The following is a 16,545-nucleotide window of genomic DNA, read 5'->3' as shown; positions in this document are numbered from 1 at the left end:
AACAGCACCATCACAGGATTTTTGTCTCATATGGAAATTTCCAATCTGTCCCTCCTTTTTATATGTGCAGAGCACTACTTACTGTCACGAAGCCAACGATGTAGACAAATGAATTCCAAACATGCACAACCATCTGAGGTGCAGGCCATTAAACTGCTGGATGCCTTTATATGCCCTCTACCAAATGGATTTCTCCATGCTTTGTGTCACAAAAGCTTTTTATTATTGCTCCCCATTGCCTTATGAAGCCGTACGGATCATATAGAAGTGGAGAGAGGGCGGGGGGAGTGGTGACCGCAACTACTTTTGACTCTGGCTCCACCTACATTGGCTCTGGCTCCTGAATGGACCCCCCCCCCACTGCCCTTCATAGGGAAAAAAGAACCAGTGAAAAATTGCCAAACATTCCCACCCACCTTTAAAAAGTGCAACTGCATGGCCTGCCAAGGATCATTTTGTGCCCATTTTGGATTACCATTGGGGTGGAAATGCTAAAGAAAAGAACTCAGGGCTTTGGGATCTGTTCATGCAGTGCAAAATTCAGGAACAATTTGGGCAAAGAGCAGTGGTGTTGGTTATTTTATGTGTACCAGTTGATGGGGGAACGATTCAAAATGGTGCTAAGAAGCTTTCTTCTTGATGCACTTTTATTGAAGATTTGATATGTAAATTTGTATGTTGACAATAGAAGAGTATGCATTTCTTTGGGTTTTTGAAAGGTGGGGTGGTTCTAAGCGTTTGGGAGGATATTTTATGCTAGTGATGCTTTGCGGACCTGCTGGAAATCAGATCTCTATAATAGCTCCCTGCTGCAAAGCTTAATTATATTAAACCTGTTAGATAAAATCCCTGCTCAGCTATGGAACTCACTGAGTGACAATGAGTCTACCATATTTATGTCTAAGCTAGTCCTTATAGTTGTTTTGCAACTCTTGGTTTACCAGAGTAAAGGCAAATTACATATGTAACAAATCCAGTAACCTTACTATTTATTTTATTTACGGTATATCTTGCTGTTCTCTCGGTGCAGGACCCAAAGCGGCTCACTGCATAAATCAAAGCAAAGACAACTAAAAAGACGCAATGAATATTAAACACAATTAAATAAGTAACCCCATTAAATTAAAAACAGCACCTAAAATGCTTAAAACCATTTCAAAGTACACACAAACAGTACAGCATCCACACTCAGAAGACTCTGCCCCAACAGCTAGTAGTGAAAAAGGTCTTTGCCTGCTCACAAAAGGAAATCAGGCAGGGGAAGGGAGTTCCACAATATAGGAACAGCCACTGGCAAGGCCCTCTCTTGTATCATGACCAAACATGTCTGTGAAGGTGGCAGGACTGAGAGAAAGGCCTTCCCAGAAAATCATAAAGCTCAGGCATGCTTATAGAGAGAGAGAGACAGTCATTCAGATAGCCTGGACCCAAGCCATAGAGGGCTTTATAGGTCACCAGCAGGAGTTTGAATTGTGCCTGGAAATGAACTGGTAGGCACTAAAGCCTTTTTCTGCTCTCCCTGTAACTAGCTCTGGTCAGCAATGTGGCCACAGCATCTAAAGGCAGCCCCTTGATGTCACAGTCCAGGTTACAGGCAGTCGGAGTCCAGGCTTGGTACGTCGGGACCGGGGTAGAGGTCAAGAAGCAGGAGTCAGCAGTCCAGGGTTAGCAGTCCAGGGGTCAGGAAGCCAAGGGTACAAGTGTCAGGATACCAGGAGTCAGGTAGCCGAAGCACAGCTAGGTGCGTAACGTGTTGCTGTGGCAAAGAGCCAGAGGGAAATGCTGGTCTTATATACCCCTCCTGGCCCTTGCCACCAGGTGCTACGAGTCTTCTGTCAAGCCTCACCTGTGCGGCTGCGCCTTGCCCTTCCAGGCCAAACTCAGGAAGGCCCCAGTCCTGCGAGGCCCTACTAGTCACAGGGCCTGGCTCCTGCATGCACTCCTGACACTTGTAGAGCACATTATGATAATCCAAATGGGATATAACTAATTTACGGGATGCAAGTAACTATGTTTACCCCTCTCCCGTCCCAAAGCTGACTATAGTCATACATTGGGTTAAATATGCTTTGGGATGAATATTTTCGGGTTGTACTCTGCGGCGACCCAGAAGTAACGGAGCAAGTTACTTCTGGGTTTCACCGCTCGTGCATGCACAGACGCTCAAAATGATGTCATGCCCATGCTCGGAAGCGGCGAATCGCGGGACACACGGACGCGGTTGCGTTCACTTCAGGATGTGAACGGGGCTCTGGAACGGATCCCATTCACATCCAGAGGTACCACTGTACCTTTAAAAAGAGGTAGGCAGCATGCATAAGCACCCTTACTAGTAGGAAGTGCATCTCATTTAAATAACTGTGTACTTTATTTCTGAGTAGTTGTGTCTTAAGATTCCACTGCCGTTTAGGAAGCCATCTCCCAGCCTCGTTCTCCTCTCATCCATCTGCTCTCAGACTTCTAGTGCTGTTTTTAACTGGAACAACAAGCCAAAATCCACAGATTCTAATTTCTTGAAGACCATGTTGCACTTTTTAAAGTAGGGAAAAGTTTTGCAGTTCATCACTAGCTCTTCTCTCTAATATTAGGATGTGTATTAAAACGACGTTTTTAAACTTCTCGTTTAAGAGGGGAGAAGGATTGGCATTATATATAGAAAAGACTTATCCCCTGATTGTGGAACATGTCAGATACCAGACAGGCAGTGAAAGAACACAAATGGGTGGATCCTAGAGAAATCTGCTTTGTTGATGATGGAGACAAAGAGAGTGGAGCAGGAGAGAGCCAAGAAACTAGCCATGGAACCTGAACAGTGTCTGCCAGTCAGAGAAGAAAGTACTGGGTGAAATGAACAACTGATCTTGTATAAGCCAACATTATATGTGCCTTGTTTCTAAATGATGGTGAGACTTGAAAGAGCCTGTAATTTAGTCTGGTAACCTGTCAGTACATAGTAAGAACATAAGAAGAGTCTGCTGGATCAGACCAATGGCCCGTCTAGTCCAGCATCCTGTTCACATAGGTGCCACTTAGATGCCTGTGGGAAGCAGGACCCAAACACAAGAGTCCTCTCCTTTCCTGTGGTTTCCAGCAACTGGTATTCAGAAACATTACTGCCTCTGACCATGAAGGAAGAGCATTGTGCCTCCTCCATGAATGCGTCTAATCTTTTAAAGCCATCCAGGTTGATATCCAGTTGATATCCATCCAGGTTGAGAGCCAGTGTGGTGTAGTGGTTAAGAGCGATAGACTTGTAATCTGGTGAACCGGGTTCGCGTCTCCGCTCCTCCACATGCAGCTGCTGGGTGACCTTGGACTAGTCACACTTCTTTGAAGTTTCTCAGCCTCACTCACCTCACAGAGTGTTGTGGGGGAGGAAGGAAAAGGAGAATGTTAGCCGCTTTGAGACTCCTTTGGGTAGTGATAAAGCGGGATATCAAATCCAAACTCTTAATATCCATCACTGCCTCCTGTGGGAGTAAATTCCATAGTATCTTCTTTTCTCTCTTCTGTAGTAGTGATCATAAGCTGAATGGATGTAAGAGAACTTGGCAGAGTCTCTAATACTGATGGGAACTCTGAACCTCCTCTTTGGGTTTTGCTCGTAGCAGTCAATCAATCAATCAATCAATCAATCAATCAATACCATGAGGAAAATCCGCTCACCTGTTTCATGCCATGCAAATGACTCATGAGAGTTTAGTGAAGTTGATTTCTTTGTTTCTCTAGTGACTATTCATTATCATAATCCCATTTGCTCTCCTGCCTCCTTGATGATGTTGTGGTAGACTAACTCAGTGAAGAATCCTGCAAGCTCAGGGGAAAGACAAGGGCATGGAAGAACATTAGGCCATGAATTTAAAAGGGACACCTTGTCCAAGAAATATATAAATAAATACAGAAAGACTGCTCTACTGACAGATACCATGCATCCATTTTTGCAAACCTAAAAAAATAAAATAAAGCCACATGAAAATTTGCGCTGGAGCTGTATGCACTTTTTATTAAAGAACGCATGGTGTACACATTTTGCATGTTTGCTTGCATTTAAATGCATTTCCTCCCAAAATAAGCTTTTGTGTGCATATTTAAAACTGAAACTGTGTTGCAAAATTCTGAGAAGTGTGTCATCCAATAGCTGTTTCCACACAGAAATCCAGGGCCAGCATATAAAAGTAGGTCAGTTCATTTTAAATTATGGACCAAATTAATCTCACCTCCATCACTAGATTTGTGTGTATGAGGAAGGGAGGGAATGAGAGAGGGAGGAAATGGAAGCACTAAAGAAAAATACTGTAACATTTTTCTGCACCAGACAATGCTGACAAAAATGTGACCAGAACAAATTATCTACAGGCAGCTTCTGTAACCTTAAGAATTATTTAAGCTAGGGCCAGGTTTGAAGGTGCCCTTGGCAAAGTACCTTCCTCCCTTCCTTATTTATTTATTTCATTTTTTAAAAAGTATTATTTTAGCCCCTACCTTTTGTCAGTGGGCCCCTTGGGATAACAGTGGAGCCAAATACACAGAACCAGATTTCCTCGTGCTTGATCTAAGGGAGAATGAACAAAGTACGGCGAGTGAGTACGCTCCCACAGTGGTGCTTAAAAAGCTATGCTAGCTGGGGCTGATGGGAGTTGTAGTCCAAAACATCTGAGGAGCACCAGATTAGGGGAAGCCTGGTTTAAATAGATAGAGGAGACTGTCTGAAGCATGAAACTCTTGCTGTTTTCCTGCTTGCCATCCAGTATTAAAGCTTTAACCATTTGGCCGTTTAAAGAAAGAAAGATTTTGAATGCAAAGGGGCCCATTGTTCTCCGTGGTGCTGGAAATGCACTATAATCCCACATTTGATTAGCAGTGCCTGAAAACAACCAAAATGCTTTGGCAACATTTTGCTCAAATAATCTCTCCCTCCCTCCCTCTCAGCTGAATAGTCAAGGTCTTTTCAGACCCGATGCCTTTATCATTATTTATTTACCGCTCCCCTCCCCCTCCTGCCCCGGCTTGGTCATTTGTGGGAAGCATCTATTTAATAGTCATTGGCTTTCATGTAGAAAAGATGACTGATGGCTGGTTTGTTTTCTATTTCAGGTCGTGGAAGCCAATTTGGTTGCTTTTGACTGTCACTGGATCATTATAAATGAGGTAACTGTCAGCTGAACGTGAATCCTGTTTTTATCCATACTGAGAGCTGGCCTTGACATTGCCAACAAGGAGCAATGTAACAGGAGCAGAGTTCAAGTGTGCTGGTGGGTGGGAATTGTGGTGGTGGTTTTTTATAAAAAAAAAGTAAGGCAGAAATAGAATTGAAAAGACTGCGGAGCTGAATAACATAAATGAAAAGCACTTCCCTGCTGAGTATGTTTAGTTTCTCTCCCCACCCCTACTTCTTTTAGCTGCAGTTCCTATTTTGGGGGATGTTTTAAAATAAAAAAACAACAAATAACAAACCATCCAAAAACCAAAGGCAATCTTCCCTTTGTCTAATGAATCTTTTCAGTGGTGTTTGCTTGTTCTCCTCAACTATCCTTAATTACGTTAAGTGGCTCAGTGCAAGCTGGAGAAAGATATACCTAATGAATTCCCATAAATTTTAGTGGAACTTAGATAAAAGCCTACATCTAGTCAAGGAGGGAGAATTATTTTGAGCCTGCAGGCCAACTTTCCCTGGCCTTGGTAAGCCAGAGTTGTATTTCTAGTGCCCAAAAAACATCTACTCTTATCACTGTTTTGATGTGCATGCCTGGCTCACAAATGATCTAGCATGGGACTGGCTCCTATCAGTCGCATCATACAAGCAGACACCTTTGCCCAAACAAGGAGAAAGTGACTAGGCCTCCACCTCCAAAACTAACCCAGGCCAATGAGTATCTCCCTCTCTTCATTTGGGGAGACAATGGTTGCATTCAGGTGTCACACCAAATCACGGTTTATGAAGTCAAACCAGTGTTTTGTTTTGCGGTCTGAATCTATGTCAACTCACAAACTTTGACTTGAGAGGGAATGTCAAACCAGGATAACAAGACATGATTTGAAGCTGGTTCACCTGCCACAGTTTGCCATTGCATCTGAATTCAGAAACCACTGGCAAGCCACATCTGGAGGCTGTTTGGTCCACCGTAAGAGGCTGCTGCCGTACGGAGCAGCATTTCTCTCCTCTTCACTCCAGCACAGGAGTGGAGAGAGGAGAAATGCTGCTCATTGACTTTCCTCAGAAGGATCCTTGGAAGAGTAAAAAATAAATAAATCAGTGCTTCCTACTCCTCCACACTCCAGTGCCTCCAGCGCTGCAATGGGGTGAGGAAGGACTGCTGCCTCTGACTCTTTCTACTCAGCTGCTGGTTCTGAAAGCTGAAATGCCTTTAACTGCTCTGTATGACTTCCTCAGCTGAAACATTTGCAGCTGTTAGAGCCAGCAACAGTGGAGGAAGCCAACAGTGGTCAAAGCGCTGTCAATGTAGAAGTAAAACTAAAACAATTTTGGGTGAGTTCTTTTAAGAAACAGCTCATAAATGAGCAAAGTTAAGAAGAGGCTACCAACCCAAGACTTGCAGTATTGCAGCAGGGCAACCTACCCACCCAATTAAAATAGCCAGATAAAAAGGTATCTTTTGGAGGAGTCTTTAGGGGCCACATAAAAGCTTTTGGGGAGCTGTACACACTCCATGGTCTGCAGATTAGCCACCCTTGGCTTAGCAGCACATCCGAACTGGCTCACTATGTACTTGTTTGCAAATGCCATAGTGTGCAGTGCAGTTGCTTTCCACATATTTATTTATGTATTTTAAAATCCACTTAGAATGCATAGAAACCACTCAAATTTCCTTTAAAAATCATTTCGTCACTGGCATAGACTATAATATAGAAAATCCTATTCAGTTAGGTTGTTCTAGTATGGTGGAGCATTCACTTGTTGTTTTTTAATTAGTAATTTATTATGTCCACGTTACATGATTTTAATTAAGTGAGGCGGCAATTGGTCCCCAGTGTAAAGTGAATAGCACCTACTCTACCTGTATCTTCCACATCATGTATTGTTTAGAGAAATCATGTGCATATTCCTTGATCTGTTTTTGATTGCCACAGACATCTGCTTTGATGTTTAATTATTAGATTGTCTTAATTGCATCACACTACAATAAATTATCTTAATCAGGGTCTATCTGCTTGTTTCGTTCTTAATTTATATTTCAGCAGGAAATCTGAGCTTTAAAGCAGCCCCCTTCTTTATGATGAGATCATGATTTTAAGCTGCCTATGAGAATAAGGAGTGCAAAATCTAGAAACTGGTTTCTACAACTGCAGATTTCAAATCCTGCAATTGGACAATTTTTCAGCTGTAATGCAATTTGTGCAAATTCATCGGGCTGTTGTTGTTCGTTCTCCTGCATATTTTTCCCATTTATTTAAAACATTTCTATGCTATATTTCATCTGAAATGATAAGTTTAAAAATCTACAAGGCAAATATACATTTTTTTAAAAAATAAAAACCTTAAACTGCAAATTAGAAACACGCCAGCAAGTTAAAAGGTAATTTAAAGGAAAGTCATGTAGGTGCCAGACAACAGCCTAAAAGAACCCATCCCTTTACATTTTTATACTGAAGATCTGGGAAAGAAACTCACTGAATTTCATGGGGAAATGCACTGCAAAGTGATAAGATCTGTAAGAATTTCAGGCAGCGGGGAATAGCTAAGAATTGTGCTAAATAATGAAGTCTAATCTTAGGCTTTTGAAAAGTCTCCCCTAGGCAGCCTCTTCTACAGTAGAATCTGAAATATTGCTTCCATTGGATTCCCAATAATGCCACCAAGGCAAACATAACTTGGTGTATAACAGTAAAGCCCGGAAGCAGAGCTCAACACGCTCTGAAGCTCTGAATTGTCATAATGGGCACATAACTTAGATGAGGTTAGCCTAAGGATGGAAAACTCAATCACTGGATGCGTTTTCCAGATTGGAGGGACCTGAATGTACCTATAGGGCTGGGGGAGTTATGTTGTTGCTGTTTTCTGTATGTTGTGGATTTATACTGTGATATTCAAATGAATGGTGGTATATAAATTTAATAAATAATAAGGAGCATGTTCTCTTTGAAGCACTGATCTCTGACACATAGACACACTCATTCTAATCATATATCTTCTAGAGCTGAGTATTAACAATGAGTAAGATTCTTGTTGGGCAGGGCTGTGGGAAGCCTTTTTTTAAAGAAGGAAGGAGGGATTAAGTGTGGGAGAGGAGGCAACACTCAGGTCTAACAAACAGGAACAGCTCACAGCACTGGTTTCTTGACCAGCTGAGGTGCAGGCCACCAGGTCCAATTTTTTATGTTGTCAGTGATGCCTCCATCTGCCAGTATATTTTCCCATCTAGCCTCTAATGGTCAAAGCATCAAAAATCTCCTGCGGTTGGCATGGATTCAAAAAATCAAGCAACCAAATCAGTTTATCTGTTCCCAAATAAGAGGGAAATTTTAAAGCAGGGAACCCAGAAAAGATGGCCTTACTTCACACTCTGCCCAGATTAACTTCGGGTCCTTTGTGCAAAAGGGCTGTAACTCAGGGGTGGAGCATCTGCTCTGTATGCAGAAGGTTCCAGGTTCAATCCCAGAAATCTCCAGGTAGGTCTGGGAGAGACCCCTTTCTGAAACCCTGGAAGTCACTGCCACTGAGTGTAGACCATTCTGAGTTAGACGGACCAATGGTCTGACTCAGTAGAAGGCTGCTCCCTTCGTTCTTTCCTCTGTCTCCTTCCTGTTTCCAACCACCAACCTTGGGGTTCCTGTGTAAAATTTGTTTTCAAACATTACCTATTCAGTTTTATCTCTGCAAGGTGCATAGGCCAGAAATATAAGACTTGTAGAGTTTCAATAAAACTTCACAGAGCACAGTAGGGACCCTTGGGGCTGAATCTTGCCCATCACACATTTCACATCGCAAGAGACTCTTTTTTTAAAGTAAAACTAAGATTCCCACACATTTGGTGATTTATCAGGTCTAGTTAGAAACTCTGAAGCAGCAATTTTAATGAGAGCTTTTAAACCACAAAAAAGCATTTGATACCACACATTGCCCACTCTTGTTCTATATACTATGAACTTCAGTGCTTTTGTTTGCTCACTTTGAGATGTGAGAATATGTGGAAAATCTTTACTTGACCTGCTATTTTAAGTAATGCAGTGATTCAGTGCTCAGAACTGCAGTATACTGGAAAATAAGGTGCAGCAGTGATTTTTTATTTATTTCTTTAAAAATGTTTCTTTTGTATTAAAGTCTTTGTGTATGCAATTGCTCTGTTTCTTAGCAAGCAATCTTTCACTTTCTAATCCAGATCAATGGAATAGAGAATAGGTTTTTTTGCCCTGCTTACTGGATCTCAAAATGTGTTTTTATTATTAATAGTATTTTAAGTTTTAGACAAGCTCTTGAGTAACAGAAATATGGAGAAATGATTTAGTTCCACCTCTTCAGTGTTCCCTTTCTCCAAAGATTAGTTGCCCCAAGACAGTTTGATGGTACTGGTGAGTAGACCTCCAGGACTGGGAAAGATTAATCATTGATCACAGGGATGTGGAATCATTTTCACCTGAAAGCTATATTACCCAAGTGAAAAGCTGTCAGGGGTCAAATATCAGCACTGGGGCCAGATCTGCATACAAATGTATCTTAACTCTAAGGCTGGAGGAGAAATTCACATCTAAAGGTATACTTACTAACTCACTTTCCACAACAAAACCCAAACTGAAACACAAACCACTCTTCAAAACTTGCATTTCTCTGAATTTTGCAATGCAGTTGTCCAGCCAAATAATGAGTAGAATAATGCATATACTGTACTGAAATAAACCCCACTGGTTTCACATGTACAGTAATGGGATCTGAACCATGAGTTGTCAACCATGAGAACAGAATGCTGGGCTGATTAAACCTTTGGTTTAATCCATCAGGGCTCTTCTTATATTCTTAAGATGTTTTCTCAGTCCTGATTGTCAATCATCTCCACCAAAACCCAGCTTGTTCTTCTTACATCTCTCTGGATCAAAGCTCAGAAGTGATCCCACCCAATCACAATCACACAGTGAGCAGAATGAGGTCACAGAACCAATCATATTTGATTAAACAATGACATAACTGAGAGCGAGCAACTCAGTAGAACCTTTTCATAAGTAGTGCCCCACCCCAAGTGACCTTTTTTTCAGAACTGAAAAAAATGTTTGGGAAAATTAGTAGTATTTTCAGTGGATCTCTTGTCTTAGAGCAGTTGTGTATGTAGAAAGCAACCTAAGAGATTTATTGGCTTATTTTCTTGTATATAGTAACAATTGTTTCTTCACTTCTCACGAATCCTTAAAGAAAACCATGGACAAATCAGAAAAGGTTGCTATAAAAATTCATTAAAGGTGTAAATAAAACAAAAACCATTCAACATAATTTATACTCTACAACGGCACAGTTGTGAATCTGTTCTGTGCTGGGCTTATAATGCCTCACTACAGTGGCAATGCATATATTGCCAATACCACCTTAAGCCTTCTTTTCACTGAATTTTAGTCTCAAGATAGTTCGTAAAATGTACGATGTGTCTTAGGGCCAGCAACTGCCAGAAAGAAAAGGAAGAAAATAAAAAACTGTGAATTCTAATTAAAATGCACAAAAGTGCTGAATACTGAAGAAACAATGCTCTGTGCTTTTGGGGAGAGACATGATAAATGTTTGCACAGCTAAAAGTTAGAAATTCATAGAAAATAGAACTTGGCAGTGGAGCATAGTCATGTGAATATGAAGTTTTGCAGAATGACAGCTTCTCAGTTACTGCAAAGGCAAGCATCCTAGTTCAATCATATTGTACTGCATATCATGGGGCTTTTGTGCATGCAGGACAGCTGTCCCAGACATGACCATTTCTGGACTGGGAAAGCTTGGCCACAGTAGTTCTTGGAATTGTAACTTCTGGATTGGAATTAGTGCAATGTGCTGTATGTGGGGCTCCCTTGTGTTTCAAGTATATGATACATGCACTTGATCTAGAAGCTGTTGTTAGTGCAGAATGCTGACAGGTGTGAGACTCCATCAGCATGTAACACTTCTGCTTAGAGACCGGCACTGGTTGCCTATTTGCTACCAGGCCAAGTTCAAGGTGTTACTGTTACTATAGAAATCCCTTAACGGTGTGGGATCAGTTGGTTTGCATGATCACTTTATTCCATATATGCCCACTCGATAGCTTTGATCTGCAGAACTGGGGGAGGGTTGGAGGAGTGGAAAGGAAGGAATACAATGTAAAGAAGAAGGAGAATGGATCCACTGCTTATCTGCATGCACAAGGTTTTGAACATGTGCAAACTAGGATGATGCAGATGAAGCAGGAAGGCTATTATCCACCTCTGATCTCAGCACTCATGGGATATTTGCTTCTGCACTCATAGCGAAATGGTTATCTGCTTCTTAACACAGGTGCCAAAGGCTACCTGCCATTTATCTCTGTGTCTCTTTTCTGCACCTTCACATGCAGAGCTACTCAGGTGCGTACTGCTTAGTGTGTGAGCATTTCTGGATCATCCTGAGATGTGTAACAAAACAACACAATAATGATTGATTTGCAGTGTGCTTAACCAACTTCCCTCCAGTTGAATTTTTTAAAAAAGTCTTTTAAACCAATGGTGTTATTAAGGTTCTTTAAAACTTCTATCTCTAATTGTATTGCAAGTTTTTAAAGAATTGTTTGCATTTTGCAGCAGATAGCAACTTTTCTTCTCTCTCGTAACTAGTGAAATGATACAGACTACATGATAAGATGGCTTCGTAAGCTGAGAGAAGCCATTATCTATGGTACATTAAGGATTAATCGACCAGAAATGCAGGATATTACACTGGACACAGCTGATGCCAGGTGTTATTTTGTTTGCAGAAAAATCTATATTTCATAAAGAACATAAATAACAGATGGCTTCAAAAATCTATGACAGGCTATGAAGAAGAATATAATAGGTTTAGTGTAGTCAAGAAGATTGATGTTTAAAATTCATGGCTCTCAGCATTTTATTTGTTGAACCATTAAAGAAATAAAATAGAAATAGCAGTGCACCTGACCTAGTTGTTCTGGAAATTTTAAGCGTAGTCATATGTATAACGTATAGCATCACTTAACTTTATGTAGCTTTTCAGAATGTACCATGAACTCGATGCCGGGGCAGTTATATGAAGAACTAATAAATAATGAACAAGCGCTACAACAGTAATAACAACAATATTAATTATTACCAGTGCTTTCCCCCCCTTAAAAAATGTTTAGGGGTACTCTCATTTTGACTCAAGAAAATCACCATTTTATAGTTCAAATCAGGGAAAATAAATACAGTAAATGGACAAAAGTACAAAGATTCACAAAATGCGTACCCCCAGGGGGGAAAAGCATGTTACAATCCATGTTATTTTCAGTGTGGTGTAATGATTAGGGTTTCAGACTAAGACTTGGGAGACCAGGCTTCACACCCCCACTCAACCATGAAGCTCAGTTGGTTCCTTAAGGCTCGTCACTATCTCTCAAGCCAGCCTACTTCACACAGTTTTTTGTGATGGTAAAATGAGGAGTGAGAGAACCATGCATGTCACCTTGAGCTCCTTGGAGAATAAGGTAGTATTTAAATGTAAGAAATAAAATAAAATTACACACACAGATACACTTTATAAAGTTGCGATGCCTTACATTTTGGATGTATTTCCTGTGCCCTATCTTGCAGGAGATCAATGATGCAGATGTGCAGGAACTGGTGAGGAAGTCCATCGGGAGGTTAACGATTATTCGTCAGAGCTTCCCTGTGCCACATAACATCAGCCAGCGTTGCTTTCGTGGGAACCACCGAATATCTTCATCACTGTGTGATCCTAAAGACCCTTTCTCCCAAAATATGGAGGTACTCTCAAATCTTATAAGTTTGGTGCCCAGCAAGCTCTTTTGACCATCCCATTAAAAAAAAAAAAAGTGTTGGCTTTTCCCCTTTGCTGGTGGTGTTTGTCTACATAATAGTGATTGAGGGTTTGTGCATTTTTTTTAGAGGAAGCTCTGAGCATCAACAGTATTTCTTCTGTGAATTTGATATTATTTCTCATATTTCCAAATGTGCCCCCAAGCCCCTAGAGGTTTTTGAATTGTGACATTTTAGGTTTGTATTCTTTTAGGCTTTATAGGACACACACACACACGAGAGAGAGAGAGAGAGAGAGAGAGAGAGAGAGAGAGAGAGAGAGAGAGAGAACACATTTGTGGTCCATGATACAAATAGACCTACACAGTCTGTTTCTGAAGATCACCACTTTTTAAAGGAACTGCTTATCTCCTCATTGATTACAAAGATCTTACCTCAAGCCAGACTTTTTAAGCATAGTTCTAATGTTGGGCTTTTCCATTTGAATTTTCTCAGCGTCTCTGCTTGCAGATGAGGGAATGTTCTATAGCTGTCATTGAATGAATGAATATATACTTGATCATGACCACAGGCAATCACAGAGGGTTTTTTTAAAAAAAAAAAATCTAATCAATAATGATCAAGTCTGAATCAACTGATTCTCTCCCCCCCCCAGTCACTTATGCCATTGTTTTAAAAAATGGTATTTTTTGGTTGTTGCTCTGTTCTTAATGCTGCTTATATTTTGTCTTGCAACTGTGTTAATGCTCTCTTCTCGTGGTTATCAGACCATAAGTTATTTTGAAGAATTGCTTTTAAAAACCAGAACATAAATATCTAAAATAAATAATAAAATAATTTAAGCAGGAAAATAAAATTGAATGATGTTGAGTCAGGTGATCCTCAGGTTATGACACCTATCTTTGCTATATATTAGGGTAGGGAACAGGATATAGCTTTACAGGCCAACTTTGACAGGAGGCTGGGGCCACCACCTGTCAATCACTTGCCTTATTTTTTTTGGATTTCAGACACACATATATGACAGCCTTGTATGTTAGGTCACCTCTAGAAGTTATAGGCTACAACTTCCATCAACCTGTCATTGACCATGCCAGCTGCGACTGATAGGAATTGTAGCCCACAACTTCTAGAGAGTGTCATATGACTATCCTTGCATTGGGTACATCATTTCACCCAGAATCAGAAAACAGATAGGATAAAAATCTTTTTTTTTTAAAAAAATAAAATAATAATTTTTATTAACCGGCCAATCAAATCAAATCAAATCACATCACATAAATTCCAAATTACAAAGCCGAATTTTAAATTTTGTTGAGGGGACCCATATTTCAAGATCCGAAGGGGAATTCTGATCCTCTTCTTGCTACTGTGTTAATGTCCAAATCAGTCCAAACAAAGTTCATAATTCTATCCAGTCTTATCTTGCTGTTTCCACATCACATCTTGTTCATATATTTTCTCTTTTTTCTTTATGATCTCTTCTGATAGTCTCCTTAAGCTGATAAGCACCAATAATAAACCTGTGTGAATTTTTCTGTTCTTCCAATCCTCAAATCGAGATGGTTTCCATATATCATCGCCTTCATAGATAACAGCGCTCTTTCCATCATTAATTACAGAACTGTCGTTCTTAAGTCCCACTGAGGAGTTTCACCCATAATATAAAAACAGCTCTATTTCTCCTCTCAGACTTAAGTCCTCCGACAGAACTTCCCAATATGGCGACGGTATTTTTAACTGCGTCATTCCAAAGCCCTTATACATTCCACGCTCTTCTTAAAACATGCTTTGGTTCGAAAGTTTATCTCCACACAGCCTTAAATCCACAGCTTAAGTCCTTAAAACAACATTTCTGACTTGTGGGGGGGGGAATTCTTGTTTAATCACATAACAGATAGGATAAAAAACATTTAAGATGGAAAGTTCTGCCAATAGGTACAAGCTAAGTCTGTCCCTGGGAACTAAATATAACCAACAATACAGTATGTAATGCATAAGAACTTGTGACTGAAGGCCACAAATTCACAGCATATTCCTGACAAGCATTTTAGCATATTTCCCATGCATATTTTTCACCAGTTTCATTGCTTGAAATCAAAGGGATTGGAAGAGCCTCTTGAACAGCAGAGGATATTAAATCAGTTAAATGTCTCAAAAATTTGGTGAGATTTTTTTATGACTATGCCATGAAGAAAAATATGTATTAGGAAACTAATCCATGTCTGCCTGCATGTTAATCTCTTTAATCCTGTTTTTGATTATCCTCTTTGCCAGATCTGCAGGGCTAGCTTTCATTTCATCAGTGTTCAGTTCATATTTGACACAACCCCATCACAGTTCTTTGCCCAACTGCTCTACACCCCTGTTGACATTTGTTACAGAGAATATTTCTTTGGTGGCTTTTGACTGGTCATTAGCTGCACTTTCAGTCAGTAGGAGTCAGGAGCTCCATGTAATCAAGATTTGAGAATGTTGGCACCAGCATAGCTGTAAGAACACAGTGTGTAGTGTGTAGTTGTGTCCTCTAATTTGATGGGTTACACTAGGCCCCTTTTATCCCTATACAAGAATTGCAGGAGGGGGGAAATCTTCCTATCATTTTTCTTAAAAATGCTGGCATATACAAGCTTCTTCCTCTGAATCATGCAAAGCTTATCACAGCATTTATTTTGAAAGCTTTGAAGCTTGCCATTTCCAAATGGCCTCTTCAGGGTAGGTATCTGTGCAAAACTGGGTACGGTGGTACCTTGGGTTAAGAACTTAATTCATTCTGGAGGTCCGTTCTTAACCCGAAACCGTTCTTAACCTGAGGCGTGCTTTCGCTAATGGGGCCTCCCGCTGCTGCCACCACACGACTTCTGCTCGCATCCCAGGGCAAAATTCGCAACCAGAAACATCTACTTCTGGGTGAAGCACTCATAAGGAGGACAGTACGTAACCTGAGGTTCCACTGTACATAAATGTTCAATTCTTAATCTGTGATCTATCTATTGCTAACCTTTTATGAAGTCTGGACCTTCTGGCTAGCCTTGATTTCAACTTTAATAAAATTTAGGGAGAGGTGTTCTCTTCAGACTCACAATTCCATACCACACCAAACACAGCTAACAATCAGCAATTAAAGGTGAGACATACTAGAAACCTTGTAAATCTCACTTGAGACTCTTAATTCTCTTTTCAAATGAGCTAACCATTGATTCCCATTCTATAATTCAAATCCCCTGCCTTTTGAGGTAAGGGACTCTGACAAGATAGCAGGTATTTCTGGTAAATGTTCTTCCCATGTTCTTCTAGATCAGCCTTCCCCAACCTGCTGCCCTCCAGATGCTGTTTGACTATAACTCCTGTCAATCACTTAAATGTTTTACTACAGTCAAGTGGTATTTACACTGAATAAATACAACAAATAAATCCTAGACACTGTGTGCAATGATGGCAGTTGCAGAGCAACATCTGGGGGAGCACCAGTATGGAGAAAACTGTCGTGAACTGATACTTTCAGACCAGACATGTTAAAGGTGATTACACAGTGTAAACATTTCAACAAAACAATTTTACTCTGATCGTCCAGTCAGTTTTAAGAACCAGCAAGGCCATGAGGTAGACCTT

At 40.5% G+C, this 16,545-nt stretch overlaps 1 protein-coding gene across 7 annotated transcripts in view; it reads left to right on the top strand.

Annotated features, from left to right (window-relative positions):
- GRID2 (glutamate ionotropic receptor delta type subunit 2) overlaps positions 1-16,545 on the top strand; it is an 849,518-nt gene that overhangs the window by 530,849 nt on the left and 302,124 nt on the right. For all 7 annotated transcript variants that reach the window (XR_014011362.1, XR_014011363.1, XR_014011364.1 and 4 more), the window contains exons 5-6: positions 5,095-5,148; positions 12,748-12,921. Coding sequence is in view for 4 of the 7 variants with exons in the window: in XM_081206978.1 (XP_081063104.1) it covers positions 5,095-5,148; positions 12,748-12,921 (228 nt within the window). In the remaining 3 variants the exon portion in view is untranslated. The remainder of the gene's footprint in view (positions 1-5,094; positions 5,149-12,747; positions 12,922-16,545) is intronic.

Source organism: Podarcis bocagei (assembly GCF_964188305.1).
Source record: "Podarcis bocagei genome assembly, chromosome: 9".
Taxonomy (NCBI): Eukaryota; Metazoa; Chordata; class Lepidosauria; order Squamata; family Lacertidae; genus Podarcis; species Podarcis bocagei.
Note: the sequence above shows the minus strand (reverse complement) of the source record. Positions and strands in the feature narration are given on the sequence as shown.